Source organism: Ursus americanus, chromosome 29, assembly GCF_024610735.1.
Source record: "Ursus americanus isolate L20-20 chromosome 29, mUrsAme1.1.p, whole genome shotgun sequence".
In the NCBI taxonomy this organism is placed as follows: Eukaryota; Metazoa; Chordata; class Mammalia; order Carnivora; family Ursidae; genus Ursus; species Ursus americanus.
This window is the reverse complement of record NC_142155.1, coordinates 1,400,360-1,420,390: the sequence shown is the minus strand read 5'-3', so window position 1 is coordinate 1,420,390 and position 20,031 is coordinate 1,400,360. Positions and strand designations below refer to the sequence as shown.

At 42.7% G+C, this 20,031-nt stretch overlaps 1 protein-coding gene across 1 annotated transcript in view; it reads left to right on the top strand.

Moving 5' to 3' along the window:
- The window catches only part of MRAP2 (melanocortin 2 receptor accessory protein 2), a 45,424-nt gene extending 25,466 nt beyond the window's left edge, over positions 1-19,958 (top strand). Inside the window, exons 3-4 of the mRNA XM_045805449.2 lie at positions 5,342-5,441; positions 18,448-19,958. Of these exons, the coding sequence (XP_045661405.2) occupies positions 5,342-5,441; positions 18,448-18,838 (491 nt within the window). The 3' untranslated portion in view covers positions 18,839-19,958. The remainder of the gene's footprint in view (positions 1-5,341; positions 5,442-18,447) is intronic.
- Positions 19,959-20,031: the final 73 nt, after the last annotated feature.

Genomic DNA, 20,031 nt, shown 5'->3' with positions numbered 1-20,031 from the left:
GGGCTATCGCAATAGTCCAGGCAGCTGATGATGGTGGCTTGGCCATGGGGAGGGGCAGTGGAGTGGTGAGAGGTGCATAAATTTTGGATAGTTCTTAAAGATAGATCTGATAGGATTCGTAAATAGGTTGGTCATAGGGCATAATAGAAAGGGAAAAGCCAAGGATAATTGGAAGATTTGTGATCTAATTGGCCGAATGAATTGCCATGAACTGAGATGCGGAAGACTATGGGGGAAGCCAGGACATCAAGAGCTCAGCTTTGGACTTGTTAAAGTGAGACCCGTCAGACATCCAATAGGACATAGCAGGAGAGGTGTGCTGTGAAGGTGTGAATTTGAGAGTCACAGCATATAAATAATATTCAAAGTTAGAGGCTTGGTGAAAGTGTATAGACAGAAAACTGAAGAGGTACAAGAACTGAGCCCTGGCACAAGCCAGCATTTAAAAGTTGATGATGTTGGGAGGAAAACAGCAAAGGAGCTAAATGGAATGTACAGAAAGGTTGGAGGAAAACAGGGCAATTGTGTTTCCTGGAAGCCAAATAAAGAAAGAGCTTCCAGGATGAGGCAGCGGTCTGTGTCAAGTGCTGCTATTAAGTCAAGTAAGTTGAGGACTGTGACTTGACTGTCGGATTTACAATGTAGAAGTTATTGGCAATGATGTGAAAGCAGTCTTAGGGAGTGCGTGGGAGTAAAAGACTCAATGGAATATGGTTCAAGAAAAAAATGAGAACTGGAAATCATGCGTATAGACAGATCTCTCAAGAATTTTGCTATAAAGGGAAAGAGAACTAGGACATTTTGGAAGACCTTGGCTAGGTGAGACAAGATGTTCTCAGAGAAGCAGAAGCAAAGCCTGTGAGTCAATACGTGGACACGTTTACATTTTAGCAGGACCGTTTGAGCTGCTGTATTGAGGAAAGACTGAAGGAGCACCCTCTTATTCTGAGCCATCGTGGAGGCCATATCCCATGCTTTTTTTCACATGCCAACTTGCAAATAATGCCAGCCACACACACGGATGAGTTAGCAAGAAGCCCGATCAACAACATGAGAAGCAGAGCTAGAGCTTGCGAAGGCTTGGAGTACGACGTGTCATCGGAAGCACAGTCAAAGCAAGTTCCGCAACAGCACTGTTGGCTCCGCGCCAGGAATTCATACCACAAAACTGACCCTAATGCATTAGAAACCAGAAGCGCTGTGAGGACACTCTGGCTCTCATATCCTGAATTCTCTCTTTCAGTTAAGTATTAATCCTTGTTTTTCATACAACCCCAAGATGGAAAGGTCACAACTGATTCTTAGGAGGTGGGAAGGAGGGGACTGGGATGGGGTAGTTGGCCCTAGTCTGACCCTAGAGTGGAAAAGATAATCATGGAGAAATAGGATCACACCAGTGAAAGCCCTGCCATCATCAGCTTTCTGCTCTGTTCCATCCCATTCGTTAATGGTCAGGTTGAGGGGAAGTTATTTTATTATGACACATTCCATTTAGGATTCCCCTTGGCAATGTGCTCGACCTCTTTACTGTGATGATCTCTAAATAGTTCAGTTTCTAGATGGGACAGAAGTGGCTGCTGGGCTCTGTTAGAAACACTGTTGGAAGGTTTCTGTTGGTATCCTTAACCACCTGGCCTCATCGGAGCTTCACTCTCTATAAACCTTCATTTTGAATCCTTCTCAGGGAAGGGGGCCTTGGAGAGGGCCAGGGGCTCTTCTTTCCCTATTCGACTGCCACGCCCATGTCCATGAAACTTGGTATATAAATAAAACTGCAAGAGAGTTTGGATATTCCTGGCATGAGATGGGGGATCTCTGATATTCCTTGAAAGGCACTCGGTAAGAAAGTGCCCTAGGGCCAGACCATGTGGCAGAGGATGAGGTAGAGGAAAATTAATGGAAATAATTATAGGAAGCAAAATTCTGTTTGAAGAGGACTGTGAATAAACAGAGCCACTGAAAGCATATTGTGATAGGAAATGTAGATGCCATGTTATCAAGGAAGAGTCTGGAAACGCTGTTGGATCACTGGCATTCTCAAGTTCTAACCACAGCCCCGCTTCTCCCTAGTCTGCTCCTTTATGACTTCAGGGGTGGGCTGGGACCTTCTCACACCCCACATGGTTGCTGCCTTTTGATAAGCTCCCTGGGGTGCTAGAAAGGCAGAGAGAAGGAACTAGGCTGGGTTAAAGGCACCTGTTTTCCATCTCTGTCTACCCTGAGCTAGAGAAGGGTAGGACCGCGACGATGGCTGGAGCAATGTGAATCAACACAATTAGGTTAAATTCTCAACTGAGAATTTCAGTGTAAGTCTTGGGTGCACTGTTAGCATTTGCCTTTGCTCTGCAGGCCGTGGATGACGTCAAGCATGCCGCACCGTCACTCTCAGTACAGTGGGGCTTCACAGGTGGTGCCCCCACAACTGAGATGTTACTGCTGCGTGCTGGGTGTGTACATGTGTTTGTTATTCATCCTCCTGTCCGTTTGAGTCTTCATTTCCACTATATTATAAGGCAAAGTCTACAATTTCTATTTCTTTGCATTCTTTTTTTCTTTTTTAAAAGATTTTATTTGTTTATTTGACAGAGAGAGAGAGACAGCCAGCGAGAGAGGGAACACAAGCAGGGGGAGTGGGAGAGGAAGTAGCAGGCTCCCAGCGAAGCAGGGAGCCCAACTCAGGGCTTGATCCCAGGACCCTGGGAATATGTCCTGGGCCGAAGGCAGACACCTAACGACTGAGCCACAGGTGCCCCTGTTTTGTTAGTTTTTTTTTTTTTTTTAAGATTTTATTTGTTTATTTGACAGAGAGAGAGACAGCCAGTGAGAGAGGGAACACAAGCAGAGGGAGTGGGAGAGGAAGAAACAGGCTCCCAGTGGAGCCGGGAGACAGATGCAGGGCTTGATCCCAGGACCCCGGGATCACGCCCTGAGACGAAGGCAGGTGCTTAACGACTGAGCCACCCAGACTCCCCTTTCTTTGGCATTCTTAATCCAAGGAAAGATATGTTAGTTTTGTGTCCAGAGTGCTGAATAAACATTGTTGAATAAAAATTAACTTCTGGGCAATCCTATATGTAGAATGATATATGAATTATTCAGAGTAAATTGCTAATCTGATTTCTTTAGAAAAAGGGCAATATATAATTAGAATGATACTTTCCATTTAAACACATTTAATGTATAAGTGCTAATCATTTTTTTAAAAAAAATTTCTAAGCATCCTCCCTGCAATCTCAAGTAGGTAAACTTCTTAGAATAGATCAGAAGTATAAAATATTTTTAGCCATTCTGACTGGTGTGAGGTAGTATTTCATTGGCGAGGATGCAGAGAAAGGGTATCCCTCTTACATTGTTCATGGGAATGCAAGCGGGTTCAGCCACTCTGGAAGACAGTATGGAGCTTCCTCAAGAAGTTAAAAATAGAACTACCTTACGACCCAGCAATTGCACTATAGGTATTTACCCAAAGGATACAAACGTAGTGATCTGAAGGGGCACCTGCACCCCAATGTTTATAGCAGCGATGTCCACAATAGCCAAACTATGGAAAGAGCCCAGATGTCCATCAACAGATGAATGGATAAAGAAGACGTGGTATATATACAATGGGATATCACTCAGCCACCAAAAAAAAAAAGAAATCTTACCATTTGCAATGACATGGATGGAACTAGAGGGTATTATACTAAGCGAAATAACTCAGTCAGAGAAAGACAATTATCGTGTATGATGTCACTCATATGTGGAATTTAAGAAACAAAACAGAGGATTATAGGGGAAGGGAGGGAAAAATAAGGGACGATGAAATCAAAGAGGAAGACAAACCGTAAGAGATTCTTAACCATAGGAAACAAACAGGGTTGTTGGAGGGGAGTTGGGAGGGGGGATAGGGTAACTTGGTGATGAGCATTAAGGAGGGCACTTGATGAAATGAGCAGTGGGTGTTACATGCAACAGATGAATCACTAAACTCTACCTCTGAAACTAATAATACACTATATGTTAATTGAATTTAATTTTTTTAAAAAAGTAAAAAAAAAAAGAAAGAATATGTAAAATAATTCAACATTAGTGCCTCCCCCAGATTTGAGACCTTATAATGTATGTGCCAGTTTGTGTAGACAATCCAGTCTCATCCTTACCTGAAGGACATACACTGTGACTATTACCCAAGACAGGATCAAGGAAGGGCCCATGTAGAGAAGCATAAATGCGTCATGGGGTTCAAAGGAGGGAGAAAACACATCAGTTGGGGAAGTTAGTCCAGGCTTTGTGAGGGAGATGGTGTAGAATGGGCTTTGAAGGATGGCTAGACTTTCATTAGGTCTATGTTGGGGTAAGTTGTTCCAGCCAGGTGAGGGTAACAGCCCCTGAAAAGGTGTGGATTTAAGGAAGTTATGGCTAAGAGTTAAAGTAAATACAGGGACACAGTGTTCGCTTGTTAATTGGAAACATGGGTTTTAAAGTACAGGTAAACTGGGAGAAACTGATAATTTTAACTGTAATAACTGGCAAATATGGGGTACATTTTTCTCAGATGCCAGACATTGTAGAAAGTGCTTTACATATGGAATCTCTTGTAATGTGGAAAAGGTTGGGCCTATTTTTGCCACAGAGTTTTTTGTTTGTTTGTTTGCTTTGTTTTGTTTTTGCTTTGCTGAAGAATTTTTTATAAAGGAGCAATATTAACAGAGTTGTTACAAAGTAGGTTTGCACAGAGATGAGACAGAGGGAAAGGTAGGAGACTGGGAGAATACTCAGGAGGTCATTTGTATGTTCTCCTCAAGAAGTAATGAGGGCTTGAGTTATTCCAGCATGAATATAAGTGAAAATACCAAATTCGGTTGGTTTGAATAAGAATTCATTTTTTTTAAATTAAGTAGGCTCCACGCCCAGTGTGGGGCTTGAATTCACGACTTTGACATCAAGAGTCGCGTACTCTACCGACCGAACCAGCTAGGCAACGCCAGAATTTATTTTAAATTTCGTATTGCAGGCTCTGCTAAAAAGGGTATTTTCTAACTCAGGACACTTCAGTGGAATATTAAGGACATAGATGGTCTATCTTCTGTCCTAAGTTCCTTCATTAAGATATGGAAACCAAGAATCAATAAGGCCAAGCCTCTCCATGTTATCTGAGACAGAAACCTGGAGGCTTGCAGGCTCTTCCCTCTGCCTCATTCCCCACATCTTATCTATCCCCAGTTGGCTAATGGGTCAATATTGTCTTATCAGATTGTTGACTTTCTTCTCTTATTTCGCATAACAAAAGCTCAGATTCCTTGAATGTTCAAGTTTTAAGCTGCTATGAAATACTAATCCCAGTGTTAACTGTTTACAGATTCCATTGTGATTGGATTTTGGGTTGGTCTCGCTGTGTTCGTGGTTTTCATGTTTTTTGTGCTGACTTTGCTGACCAAGACAGGAGCGCCACACCAAGAGTAAGTTTGGGTCTTTCCTAAATACCTTTTAAGCCCCATGGGTAACTAAATAAACAGACATACTATTCAGGGCTGGGGTTGCTTCCAGTGGTGGAAAAAAGGGTCTGGTTATGGATTTACTGCCTGGACCCAGTTGCCTTGGGATCCTCCTGGTGCTTTCCCTCTTGTCTCTGGGGCTTGTTTTCAAGAGGACCCTTGTGAACCGAGGTTTCACACTGATCAGGCCTGATTTTTATTTTGAAATGTTTATTAACTAGGATGTATTTTCTCCTTACTCCCAAAAGAATTTAGATGACTCAAGACCAAAAACAGTGGGGGGGAAAAAGACCGTAGCAAAATGGGATGAAAACCAGTTTTAAAAAACATTTCAAGGAGCAGAGAAATAGTTATAAGTGGGTACTTGGTTGAATTAATTATTGACAATAAACAGTGAGTTCAACACCGAGCTTCCTTGAAGCTAGGATACAAAGAGAAACACCAGGGATTACATAATTTTCGGGATAGGATAACGAACATTTGTGTTGGGCTTTGGATTTATGGAGGAAATTATTACATGGCACTTAAAGAACACTGAGTAACATCAGAAGGTATTTGCTCAGTTGGGGATTGCAAAAACTCAGGAATGTTTTAGAGGATTTTTATTATCCCAATTCTTCAAACAAAGCAAAAAATAACATGATGTGGGATATCTTTTTAGTCAGTCCCAGCCTGCGGAGGTAGCACACTCCAGCTTCGGTCATTGGAAGAGCTTTTGATGAAGGGGCTATCCAGGAGCTTGTGGTCAGGTGAGAGGACAGCCCGACGGGACAGTGCAGGACCCCCGGGCTAGCACCACCGAGGAGCAGGTGCCACCCCAGATCTGAAGGGGACCCAGGAGTCCTGTGGAAAGGGTGGCAAAAGGAGCTATGACGTTGGGTTGAAGGACACAGCTAGCCGGATGAGACCTCTCAGGGAGGGAGCCTCAAAATAAGTACCAACTCCTTATTTTCCTTCCTCCTTCGACCTCTCACCATTGCTCACCAGTGGCCGACCACAGTGGCACAGCCAGCAGCCAGTCGCCATCAGAGGTCAGTTTTCTAGGGCACAGAGCACACAGCAGCATGCGGAATGACGAAGAGTGACCCGGGAGAGTGAATGGAAGAATTGTAGCACAAATCCTACCATTTTACGTCTGGTTGCTCTCTTAGTCCTCACAGCCTGGCGGCAGGATGCCCAGTGTTGAATCTCGTCACATCTCTCCAGCGGCTGTTCGGTCTTCAGCCTGCACTTGCACTCTACCAAGTGCCTGGTAAAGACAGCGGTTCTACTCTTCCCTCAGCTATTTTCAGACATCAAGATGTAGAAAAAAAATTAAACACGTTTTAAATGAAAGGAAAATAACATTTTATTGAAGCCTATGAAGACATCTGGTTGAGAATCTCTTTAACAGCCACTAAAAAGCCACTAAAAAGATAGGGACCTTCCCTTTCTTCTGTGGTCCTCACAAAAATCTGCGCATGCCTTTGCTTCTCTTATACTGGTCCAGGGAATGTGAAGATACCGTGTGGGTTGCAACAGGAGTTAAGAAAAGCTGAGGACAAACTCAGATTAGGGAAGATTCATACAGTGGTCAGTGAACAACACTTATCTTCCTTTTCTTCAAAGAATACAGGTGGATTTTCATAGGACTGTTGGGATTATTTACTTGATACAGGATGCAGGGGATCTTCATGGTTGACAACACCCCACCCCCAAACAAAACATGACTTCACGTGACGATTCATTTTACGCAACTTGTCGAGGCCATGAAACTCGGATATTTGATCAAATATTATTCTAAGTGTTTCTGTGTTTATTTTTTCAATGAGATTAACATTTAAATCAGTAGACTCTGAGTAAAGCAGATCATGTTCTGTAACTTGAATGGGTTTCATCCAATCACTGGAAGGTCTTCCTTGAAAGAGAATGACATCTCTCAAGCAGAAAGGAATTCTTAGAAGATCACACTGCAACTCTTCCCTGGGGTTCCAGCCTGCCATCTTACCTGGCAGATTTTGGACTTGCTAGCCAAAGTCCATGGACCAATAGCTTAAAATAAATCTCTCTCTCTCTCAGTAATTAGACATGCACACACACACACACACACACACACACACACACACTCCTGTTGTTTTTGTTTCCCTGGAGCCCTGACTGATACATTTCCTTAATATGTCATGGTGACCCTGGATAGCTGAGACTTGCATTTCCAATCTTTCAATTGGCAGTTCAGTCCTATTGCTAGATGGTTCTGAATAATCTCAATGAAAGAACAGCGGTTATTGTAACTCTATGCTTTTAATGAGGTTAAGGAGAAAGTCTAACCTGTTTTTGACTTTAATAAAATAATGGATCAGCCCTCAGGGCCACATTTTAAATGCTTTTTTGAGTCTGAGGCAGTATAAGATATGGCGTTTGGTTGCACTATATCATAATAGGCAACTGAAAGAAACAGACACGAGGCAAACTCCCTAAGTAGATCAGCTAAAAAAGCTTTTGGATCTTAGTACAGTTGACATGTACTTGGCAGAAAGTTTCTCTAAAAGAGACATTATTTTTCCCACTCAGTCAACTTTAATATAAAACAACCAATTTAAGCTTCCCCGTGTGATAATTAGGCATGGAGGAAAGAATGATAAATCATTGAGAATAATAAGAGCTTTTTTTTTTAAATATTTACCATATGTTAGGGTCTACTCATCACTTTATATGTATAATCTCACCAAGTCCTCACGGGAAGATGAAGTAAACCCTGTAAGCGTTCCAACTTAACAGATGAGAAAAATGAATCACTTGTCTGAGGTCTCACAGGTAAAAACAACTGTTGGTCCGAGCCTCAGAACTAAAGCCTCTTTGACCCTGAAGCTCCTATTATTAACCCACTATATGAAATGATCTCATATGGGTAATTTTTAATCTCTTCCTTCTCCTGAACTAGATACTAGCGTGCAATCGCATTCATTTCCTTCTGTCACATCTTGGACCACGCGTGGGCTCTGGAGTCAAACATTTCCAGATTGACTTACTGAGCCCTTGAGCTGGAACCTTAACTTCCCTTTGCTTGAGATTCCTCATTTGTAAAAATAAAATAGTATCTGCCTCCTGGGATTCTTGTAAAGGTTCCGTGAGCTGATGCCTGTAGAATGGCTGGCACAGGCTGGATTCAAGTGGTACTCAGCGAAGGTTAGTCCATCCCTGGCGTGCTGGTGGTCGTCCTGCTGAGAGCTGGGGGACTAGGTAAACAGGAGGAGGGAGAAGAACAAGAAACCCATGCTCCCATGGGACAGCCAGGCCCCGAGCATTCACATTGTATCTGCACTTGGGAGTATTTTGTCCCAGCCTCCTCTTGGGTGTGTCTCTCAGGCAAATGGTGGGATGATTTTAGAAAGGAGGCTAAGTAGAGAGTCTTGGTGATGGGCTGGAAGAACTGACGTGTCTGAATTCTGACTGCTTTATGTATCAGGCTCTCTGGGTGGTTTGTCACAAAGAACAGTTATTCGTCAAGTAAGATATCAGGCAGCATCCTTTTGGAATAGAACTCCGACACTGGTTAAGATCCCTGATCAAGTCTGCAAGTTCAGAATGGACTAGTGCTAAGTCTACTGCCTGATTCTTTTTCTCCGTGGAATTATTTCAGGGCAGGATGTGCATCTCTTTGAAAGTAGTAAGACACAAGGATGGCACATATGACAACCTGTGCCTCTCCTCCTTGTGCCCGTGCCCACAACAGACGTCACTAATCAACTGTGCTATCTACCTTCAGAGACTTGACTTGGCCTCAGAATTGTTTCCAAAACATCACTTTGGGGGCACTTGGGTGGCTCAGTTGGTTAAGCATCTGACTCTTGATTTTGGCTGAGCTCATGATCTCAGGATCCTGAGATCGAGCCCTAAGGGGCTTTGTACTCAGCGGGGAGTCTGTTCCAAATATCTTTCTCTCCCTCTGCCTCTCCCCTACTGCGCTCACATGTGGGCTCATGCGTGTTCTTGCTCAAAATAAATAAATAAATCTTTAAAAAACAAGACAAAACACCACTTCAGGAAGCCATCAGGACTCAATCACAGTTTACCCAAGAGAGAATATGTATTTGCCATCCCTGGCTGGACCTTCATTTAACAGTGTTGGATGGTAGGAGTTGAGATCCATTCACTACACAGAGCCAATGGCATTGCAATAAAATGGGCAAGTTGTTTCCCTGAAGATTTCAAATTGGGATATTAGCGTAAGAACTTCAATTCTGGAGTCATTGACTTCCCAATGGCTTTTGTGAAGTGGGAATGTATAATAATCAGACTAGGTTATGAGAAGGTAACAAACAGCTCCTCAAATCTCAGCATGACACAACAGACGTTTATTTCTTAATCAAGCTACATGTTTGCCGAGGGTCAGCACCGGGTGGACAGAAGCTTCTCGACTTGTATCTGCACTGTCTCCAACACTCAGCCTCCTGGGTTACTATAACAGGGAAGAGCATCTGTGGAGATCTCACACCTGACCTTCTGTTCTTCAGCCAGGAGGTGGCACACATCCCTTCCTCTCACAGCTCATTGGCCAGAACTAGCCACACCCACAGAGTGCCCAGGCTGAGAAGGGTAATCTGGGGGCCCAGAAGAAGAGGACCAGGTACTGGTGAGCACTAGTAAAGTATATCACAGAGGAAAAAAGACCATTATAAAGCTGACATCACCTTTCTTAAAAGCTTTTAGGCCCAAGAAACAGCTTTAATGGGGATTATTTTTCTTATGGAATATTTGCTGTTGTGTGTGTGGGGAGAAAACCCCCTCTTACCTGGATCCTTTATGGACGATGAAGATAGAAAGAAGCATTTCCTCCTGCTTTCTCAGCTAAGGAGCCATTTACTCTGTGTGCTGTCTTGTTAAAGCATTATAGCCCCATTATCATAAATCTGCCAGAGAGACAGTAATGGAAAAGGCTTGGATCACATTTTTATGTTGAATATTTTGGACTTCCTAAAAAAACTATCAAACCCCAGGTATCATATGCCTCAAATACCCACCTTTTGTAGCCTTTGCTAAGTGCACCTTGTCCAAGCGGGGGTATTCTTCATTTAGGAGTGAGTGCAGAATTGCTTGTGACCTTATAAAAACGGAAATTACATTTTACCTTGAATTGCAATTTACCCAAATATGGCACTCGCTAAAGGATGGGTACAGTGCACCTAAAAGCTAATAGCAAGAAAATGTCAGTGCTCAATAATGACCAAGGCCACCAGAACTAGCTGGCAAAGTGCAGACATAGTGTGTATTCCCGAGGAAGCCCTGACATTTCAAGAGGTCTACCACTATCAACAGGAAGAAAATCTGACTATGTCATGTATCAGATTCAATTACTTTTAATTTCCCATCAGTTAAGTGGTGGTTACTGAGTGCACAGCTGTGGCTTGCCCAGGACCGTGCCAAGGGTTGTTCTAATGTAGTGACCTCTTTCTTGCCCCAGATAGACTGACATCTTCCTAGCAAGTGAGAGCTAGCAACTAAAGCCAAGAAAAGGCACGTCCACACCCAGACAGAAGGGTTGGGTTGGCACCTCTAGGGCTTGTTACATGAGACAAAGCTTTCAGCACAGGCTATAGTTCCATAAATATTAGTGGTTATTATTGTTTTCTCATTAGTTGTTAATCACAGAGATTTCACTCTTAGAAGGTCTTTGTTTAGCTTAACACATCGGTAAAAGACCACTGGGAATGACATCTAGAAGTACGGACTGCCCACCGCTTTTCATGAGCCCGTCAAACCTGAAGACAGTCGTGGGCATGCTAAGACTTAGCAGAACAGCTAACACTTCATTCGTAAAAAATTGTAATAAATCTGAAAAAATCCCTAGAGGAATAACTTGGAGCATTACAGGTGTTTTCCTTCTCCAGGTGGAGGTCAGAAGTTCTGTCCACCTGACCTATCTTTTGGGTCATGGAGGAAGGGGCACAGTGCTTACCACTGGGGGTGACTGTGTTTTTCATGGGACCAGGGCTTTGGACCACCCGCAGATGCAGCTGCTTGGTATACTCATTGAGGGTCTAATGACTGCAAGACCCTTTGGGAGCTGCAGAGATGAACAAAGTACAGCAGGGCAGTGCAGAGGAGAAGGGCTGTGGGTAAATAGCTCTGCCCCGAGGCAGGAAGAGATGCATCTTGTCAGGGAAGTACAGTAGGAGAGAAGGGACAGATTCCTTCCCATTGGGAGATCAGAGAGTCTCCCTAGAGACAGTGACGTTTGCGAAGAAGGTATTTGACTTTGACAGACGGACGGGTGACAGGCCCATTAGTCAGGAAGAACAGCACAAGCAAAGCACAGAGAGGGACAGACCTGAGTGCATCTGGGGACAGTCAGGTGCCGCGTGGCGGGACCGTGGGGTTAGCAAGGGGACTGGTGGGAGAGCACACCAGAAAGACCGGGTGGTGCAAGGGTGGGGAGCCTGAGCTGTCAGGCAGAGCGTCTGGGGAGTCGGTGAAAGTTCGTGAGCAGGGGAGTGTCATAGGAGTACTGCCAGTCAGCGCAGGTGCCAGAGGACTGGGTGTTAGAGGCTCTCTGTTCAGGTAGAGAATTCCCCAGGGACCGAGAATACATGACACATCCCATGGAGAGAAGGAAAAAACCAAGAATCAGGACAGTCTGAACAGTCTTTTTATTCTGGCTGGTGGAGTTCAGTAAGGTTGCAACGAATAGGCTAAGTCCCAACTGCATTTCTTACAAGATGAAAATGAGGAATAACAAACGTTTAAAGCAAATAAATAAAACATGATTTCAAGGTTCAGTTTCCTCTCAAAATAAATTATTGTAATTTTTAAGAAGTTAAGATGACATAGGAGACCTTCTCTTGAACATACTAGCGAGATCATCAACTTCATGATGATAAGATCGGGAATAGGTGGAATGGAACAACAACGATTAAAAATGCTGTAATTACTGGTGATTCTAAATTTTCTGACAGATTGCTTGGTCTGTTCAGGCTGCTATGGCAGAGTACCATAGACCAGAAGGCTTATAAATGACAGAAATCTGTTTCTTACAGTGTGTGGAGGCTGGGAAGTTCAAGAGCAAGGTACTGGCATATTCGGTATCTGGTTCCTATGGCAGACTTTTCACTGTGTCCTCACGTGAAGGAAGGAGCGGGGACCATCTGGGGCCTCTTTATCCCATTCATTAAGGTTAAGTCTCCTTTTCCGAAGGCCCCACCTCCTAACACCATCACACGAAGGAGTAGATTTCAACATGTCAATTTTGGAGGGACACAGACATTCAGCCTACATCACAAATATTCTTCAGTATTCCCTCTTTTCCTTGTGATAACTTATGACATGGTATTAATTACTAGTCTAGTAAACATCTCAAGGTTTCTCATTCTTTCAGTGTTTCAGTTTTTGAAACATATGGCTTCTGGCTTTAACTATAATTTTAATCAAGGTAGAATTTAAGATGTTGGAGCCTTGTAGTTTTTCGTTTTCCCAGGTGTAACCAAAGCCGTAGGAGAAAAGTTGACTTTAAACTCTCTTAACTGGTCTAATAGGTGCCAGAGAGCATTGTTTTTCCCTGTGCCAGCTGAATTTGAGAGGATGACAAAGTCAGAACTAGCTCTCTTCTCTTTGGGAGCATAACAACCCATAGAGCAGTCCTCAGACCATCTACAGGCTGGAGAGACATCCTTAGCAACGTGGCACGTGTTACTTTCCTAAAAACAAAATTAAGACAACACCCAGCTGCAGACTCCCCTGCCTAATTAGTGAGAATCCTTTGATATTCACTGCGTTGCATGCGTAAGAATATTTTTGGGTGTGACTCATGAGGGCTAGGCTGCTTTAAAATATGGGTAACCGCTGAGGGGCAGTATTCTCACTGGCTTTCCTTGAAGCCGTCGTACCAATAAGTGGCAGGAAGTCTTCCTCATGGAACTTGAGCCCCTGCACCCTCTAAGCCTGGCCAGCTGTAGAAGTGCAAGATGCCCCTTTTTAGTAGCTTTATGCTATATGGGTTCCAAGGACCTATGTGGGAAAGCGCTGTGGAAGACTGTGGACCAGAACTTGAGGATGTGGAGAGCCCGGTAGGGGGCAGAGGCAGGGTGTTTCCCTTCCCCAGTACTCGGTGCAGGGCAGACCTGGACGTGACTACTTCGTAGGACCTCCTGTATCTCTCACTCTAGAGTCCACACTCCGGATCTCTCTATGAATAGGCCATCTCTTATTAAGGCTCACCTGCTCTTAACGCAGCTGGGTATGCTGCCCTTGAATTAATTTCTGGCCCTGTAAGAACTATAGAGAGGCCTTCTGCCAAGGCAAAGATTGATTTAGATTCAAGATCTCTTCATCATTCATTCATTTAAGAGAAATTTACTGAACAGCTATTATATGCCTGATACTTTGCTACGTGCCGGGAACATCAGCAAGAAACGCACGGTACCTGCCCTCGAGAGATCATAATATTAATGAGACTGCCAGACAAGAAATCAGTGTAATACAGAGTGAGAAAACAGATGGAGAGAAGCACCCAGTCCTCAAGGAGAACTCAGATCTGGAGGAGTCTGGGAAGACTTCTAGCAGAAGGTGGCACCATACATAATTCATGAAGGGCCAAGAGGTGATAGGTAGGGGGGTTCCAGTTCCAATAATGGCAGAGTAGCTTTCTTTAAATTACCTTGCAGATAACCATTATAAAATTTAGACAAAATGTAAAGAATGACTAATGGCAGGCACTGGAGACTAAATATTGGCAGATAAAAATAGAAGGGCTTTTGGCTCTTGAAAGGAGGAAACTTCATTGATTTGTGTCTATGGTTTTATGGTTTTCCACCTGAAGTCTTCCAATTACAAGCATGGTTTATTTTTCCATACACTAAGGTCTTCCATTTGCAGTGTCTTAAAATTTTCAGTATATAGGTCTTCCACATCCTTTGTTGTTTTTTTTCCCTAAGTATAGTCATACCTTCTAGATACTGCAGGTTTGTTTCCAGGCCACTGCAATAAAGGAAATATTGTAATAAAGTGAATCAGATGAGGTTTTTTTTGGTTTCACAGAGCATAGTAAAGTTATGTTTACATTGTACTGTAGTCTGTTAAGTCTACAATAGCATTAAATAGCATTATGTCTAAAAATTAAATGTACATACTTTAATTTAAAAGTACTTTATCGCCAAAAAAATACTAATTGTCATCTGAGCTTTTACCAAGTCGTCTTTTTGCTGATGGAGGGTCTTGCTTCAGTGTTGATGGCAACTCTGACTGATCAGAGTGGTGGTTGCTGAAGGTGGGGGTGGCTGGGCAATTTCTTACAGTAAACATGAAGTTTGCCGCATCGATTGACTCTTCCTTTCACAAACAATTTCTCTGTAGCATTCATGCTGTTCACTAGCCTTTTACGTACAGTAGAACTTCTTTCAAAACTGGAGTCCCTCCTCTCAAACCCTGCTGCTGCTTTATCAACTAAGCTTATGTAATATTCTAAATCCTTTGTTGTCATTTCAACAATCTTTATAGCCTCTTTACCAGGAGTCGACGCCATCTCAAGAGTCCACTTTCTTTGCTCATCCATAAGAAACAGTTCCTCATCCTTTGAAGTTTGGATCACGGAATTGTGGTAATTCAGTCCCATCTTCAGGCTCCACTTCTGTTACAGCTCTCTTGCTATTTCCACCACCTCTGCAGTCACTTCCTCCACTGAAGTCTTGAACCCTTCAAAGTCATGCATGAGGGTGGGAATCACCTTCTTCCAGACTCCTGTTCATGTTGATTTTTTTTTTACCTCTTTTCATATATTATGAATGTTTTTAATGGCATCTAGAATGGCGAAGCCTTTCCAGGAGGTTTTTACTTGTCTTTGCCTAGATTCACCAGAGGAATCACTATCTGTCACAGCAATCGCCTTATGAAATGTATTCCTTAAAAAGTAAGACTTGAAAGTCAAAATTTCTCCTGATTCATGGGCTGCAGAATGATGTCATGTTAGCAGGCATGAAAATGACATGAATCTGGTTTTTGTACATCTCCATCAGAGCTCTTGGGTGACCAAGTACATTGTCAGTGAGCAGTAATATTTGGAAAGGAATCTTTATTTTGAGCAGTAGGTCTCAACAGTGAGCTTAAGATATTCAGATATGACATCCGTGTTGTAAACGGATGTGCTGTCACGTAGGCTTCGTTGTTCGTTTATAGAGCACAGACAGAGGAGGGTTAGCGTCATTCCTTAGCAACACAAGATTTCAGAGTGGTGCATTACCAGTGACTTCAATTTAGAGTCACCAGCTGTGTGCTAGCCCCTAACAAGAGAGTCAGCCTGTCCTTTGAAGCTTTGAAGCCAGGCATTGACTTCTCTTCTGTAGCTATTAAAGTCCTAGATGTCATCTTCTTCCAATAGAAGGCTGTTCCATCTACACTGAAAATCTGTTGTTTAGTGTAGCCGCCTGCACTGATGATGTTAGCTCGATCTGCTGGATAACTTGCTGCAGCTTCTGCATCAGCCCCTGCTGCTTCATCCTGCACACTGATGTTATGGAAGTGGCTTTTTTCCCTTATATGTCATGAACCAACCTTTGCTAACTTCAGACTTTCCTTCTGCAGCCTCCTTACCTCTCTCAGTCTTCATAGAACGGTCCTTGCTCTGGATTAGACTTTGGCTGAAGGGAATGTTGTGGCTGGTTTGATCTTCTATCCAGGCCACTAAAACTTTCTCCGTATCATCATTAAAGTTGTTTCACTTTCTTATCATTGGTGTGTTCACTGAGGAAGGACTTTTAATTTCCTTCAAGAATGTTTCCTTTGCATTCACAACTTAGTTAACTGTTTGACATAAAAGGAATAGCTTTTGGTCTATCTTGGTCTTTGACATGCCTTCCTCAGCGTACTTAACCATTTTTAGCTTTTGATTAAAAGTGGCAGACGTGTAACTCTTCCTTTGCTTACACTCAGGGGCATTGTACGGTTATTAATTGGCAAAATTTCAGTATTGTTCTGTCTCAGGAAATAGGGAGGCCCCAGGAAAGGGAGAAATATAGGGAAGTCTGGTCAGTGAAGCAGTCGGGACACAACATTTATCAATTGAGTTTGCCATCCCGTGTGGGCGTAGTTCAGGGTGCCCCAAAACCAATTTAGTAGAGTAACATTAAAGATCACTGATCACAGATCACCATAACAAAAATAATAATAATGAAAACATTTGAACTATTATGAGAATTATTGACATGTGACACAGAGACACAAAGTGAGCACATGCTGTTGGAAACATGGGGCTGATAGACTTCCCAGACACCGGGTTGCCACAAACCTTCGATTTGTAAAAAACAGTATCTGTGAAGGGCAGTGAAGTGAAGGGCAATAAAATGAGGTATGCCTGTATTCTATTTTTTTATGCTATTGTGAATGGAATTTTTTCTTACTGTCTGTTACTGTGTCTAAGGTCAATTGAAAGGGAAGTCTTTTAAACAGCAGTGGTGTATCAACTGGATAAACATAAAAATGAACCTTGACCCCTATTTCAACTTGGATCATATGCCCATAGTAAAAGCTCCTAGAAGAGCTCTATCCAAGAGAACTTTTGTGATGTTATAACTCTTCTCTGTGATGTCCAATTAGGTAACCCTCGGACACATGTAGATATGAGCACTTGAAATGTGGGTAATATAATGGAGATACTGAATTTTAAATTTTACTTAACTTAAATTTAAATACCCACCTGTGGCTAGCAACTATTGTATTGGACAGCCTACTTCTAGAAAACACCATGGGAGAATATTTTCATGAATTTAGCATAGGCAATTATTTCCTAGAGATAATATAAAAAGCACTAAATATAAAATAAAAAAATTGATAATTTGAACTTAACTGAAATTTAAAGCTTCTTCTCATCAAAAGACATCTTAAAAAATGAAAATACAAGTCACAGATCAGGAGAAAATGGACTTGTATCCAAATTGTGTTACAAGACTATCCCAAATCAGTAACAAAAACAATCTGATTTTTAAAATGTGCAAAAGACTCATACAGACACTTCACAAAAGAAGGTAAACCAATAGCCAACAAGCACATGCAAAGATGCTCAACATTGCTAGATATCAGAGAAATGCACATTCAAATCCTGACAAGATGCCATTTCTCTCCCACTAGCATGACCAACATTGAAAAGACTGACAACACCAAATGTTGACAAGGATGTGGAGTAACTGGAACTCTCATACTTTGTGGTGAGGGTGTAAAATGGCCTGACCACTTTGGAAAACTGCAGTTTCTTAAAGAAAGTCAAGCACAGATTGATATGACCCAGTAATTCTACTCTTAGGTATTTACTGTAGAGCAATAAAAATGTATATCTACAAAGAAACTTACCCAGAATGTTCTTAGCAACTCTAATCACAACAGTGCCAAACTGTCAACAACCCAAATACCCTTTAATAGGAGAACAAATAAACAGTTGTAGTGTACTTATATGATGAAATTTCACTAAGCAAGAAGGACAAACTATTGTTACATGCAACAACATGGATGGATCTCAAAAAAACATTATACTGAGCAAAAGAATCCAGACACAACAGGCTATATGTTGTATGAATTTGTATGAATTTCAAAAACAGGCTAAATTAGCTTGTGGTGTTAAGAATCAAACATTACCTGTAGGAGGTGGAAATTGAAAGTTCAAGAATAGGCACAGCTTATCAATAGAAATCGAAATCAAGGCAGTGTTACCTAAAGGGGGTAGAAATTGAATGGAAGGAAACTTTCTAGGAGATTATTCATTTGAGAGAGAGAGAGAGCATGTGTGCAGGGGGGAGAAGGTCAGAGGGAGAGGGAGAGAATCTCAAGCATACTTCACACTGAGTGCGGAGCCCAGTGCAGGGCTCAATCTCAGGAACCTGGGATCATGACCAGAGCTGAAACCAAGAGTCAGACACTTACCCAACTGAGCCATCCAGGTGCCCTCCAAAATCATGATTTCTGCAGGCGAATGAGCTGGTGTGTAAGCAGTCTTTTCTTTTCCTTCTCTTTACAGCAATGCAGAATCTTCAGAGAAAAGATTCAGAATGAATAGCTTTGTGTCAGACTTTGGAAGATCACTGGAGCCAGATAAGGTGTTTTCTCGACAGGGCAATGAAGAATCTAGGTCTGTCTTTCATTGCTACATTAATGAAGTGGAACACTTGGATAGGGCTAAAGCGTGTCAGCAGACCACAGTCCTTGACAGCAGTGTTCAACTCCAGGAAGCCATTAGAAGCAATGGGCAGCCAGAGGAGGAGCTCAACAGGCTCATGAAGTTTGACATCCCCAACTTTGTGAACACAGACCAGGACTCCTTTGGGGAGGTTGATCTTCTGATTTCAGAACCACCTGTTGTTCTAGAAAATAAGCCAGTTTCCCAGACCTCACACAAAGACCTGGATTGAGAAACTACTCTGTAAAGTGTCTTCCTGAAGATGTTGGGTCTGTCTTTGTAAAGCAAGAAATCTCCATTCACCAAAATTGTTGATGTGGTTGGGTGGGAGGGTTATGAGTGACAGAGACAGAAAGAGAGAAGAGAGCCGCCTCAGAAAAGAGGTAAATAAGCTGAGTTTCTATGCCTTTCAACACAGTTCAGGCTTCTTGGGGAATAAAGTATTTACACAGTCTCATCTTCCTTGTTGAAAAATTTGGCCACATACTCAGTGTGAACGTTCTTGAGTGGGGGTTCGCATACTGCATTCCGGTCACTACCATGCTTTACCTTTAGCAAGTTGCTTCACCTCTGTGGGCTGCCGCATGGTTAACTGTACCATGAGGGGTCTGGAGTAGATGATTCATCCTGGCTCTAATATTTTGTGAATTTGTGACTTTGCATCCAGAAGAGGCTGGGATGTATAAAGCAGTATAAACTAGGGCATTGCCTCCTATCTCTTGTAGGATCCCCCATGTCTGTACCTTCCACTCGACCCTTAACCGAGCCCAGCTTTCATCAAAGGGCCAAGCATCTATGAGGATGTCAGAAGACTCATCGTAGTCACCGTGGCCAACATTTCTGTTGGTTGTACTGAAACAGATCTTCTGAGAACCTCCAGACACCCATGCTAAAACCTAGGGACAGCCTTGCCCCTCCTCCCCTAGAATAAGTACCAATCCATGGTATATTGCATGGCATTCCTGTCTCCAGAAATGTAGGGAAGATTGTCAGCTGAGTGAGGGCAGGTGTCTCTGTGTTGGTGTATGTATGTCTGGTCACATTTCTGTGTTGTTGGTTATTGGACAAGGAGAGTGCTGTTTGCCATGCTAGCTACTTGGCAGACGTGTGAGTGATGGTCATGTGACTGGTGTGTTGCTTTGAGCTGAGGTGGTAAACAGGTTGTAAATTCCCCACCAACAGATAGGCATGGTGGCCTGGTGCAACACGCAGTTAACTTCATGAAGGAATCCGATCTGCACGCTGGTTTTGGGAAAAGCTTGGTTTTGCGTACATGGTTGCATGCGCAGCCAGCTGCTCGTCTCTGGGTGGCATTTTCATTATGAATTTGTTCACCACCTGTCTTGCTTAAGCTAAGAAATAAATGCATTTGATTGCACAGGAATTTTCTCTGTTTCTTTGTTTTCACACATCCAAATTTTTCAT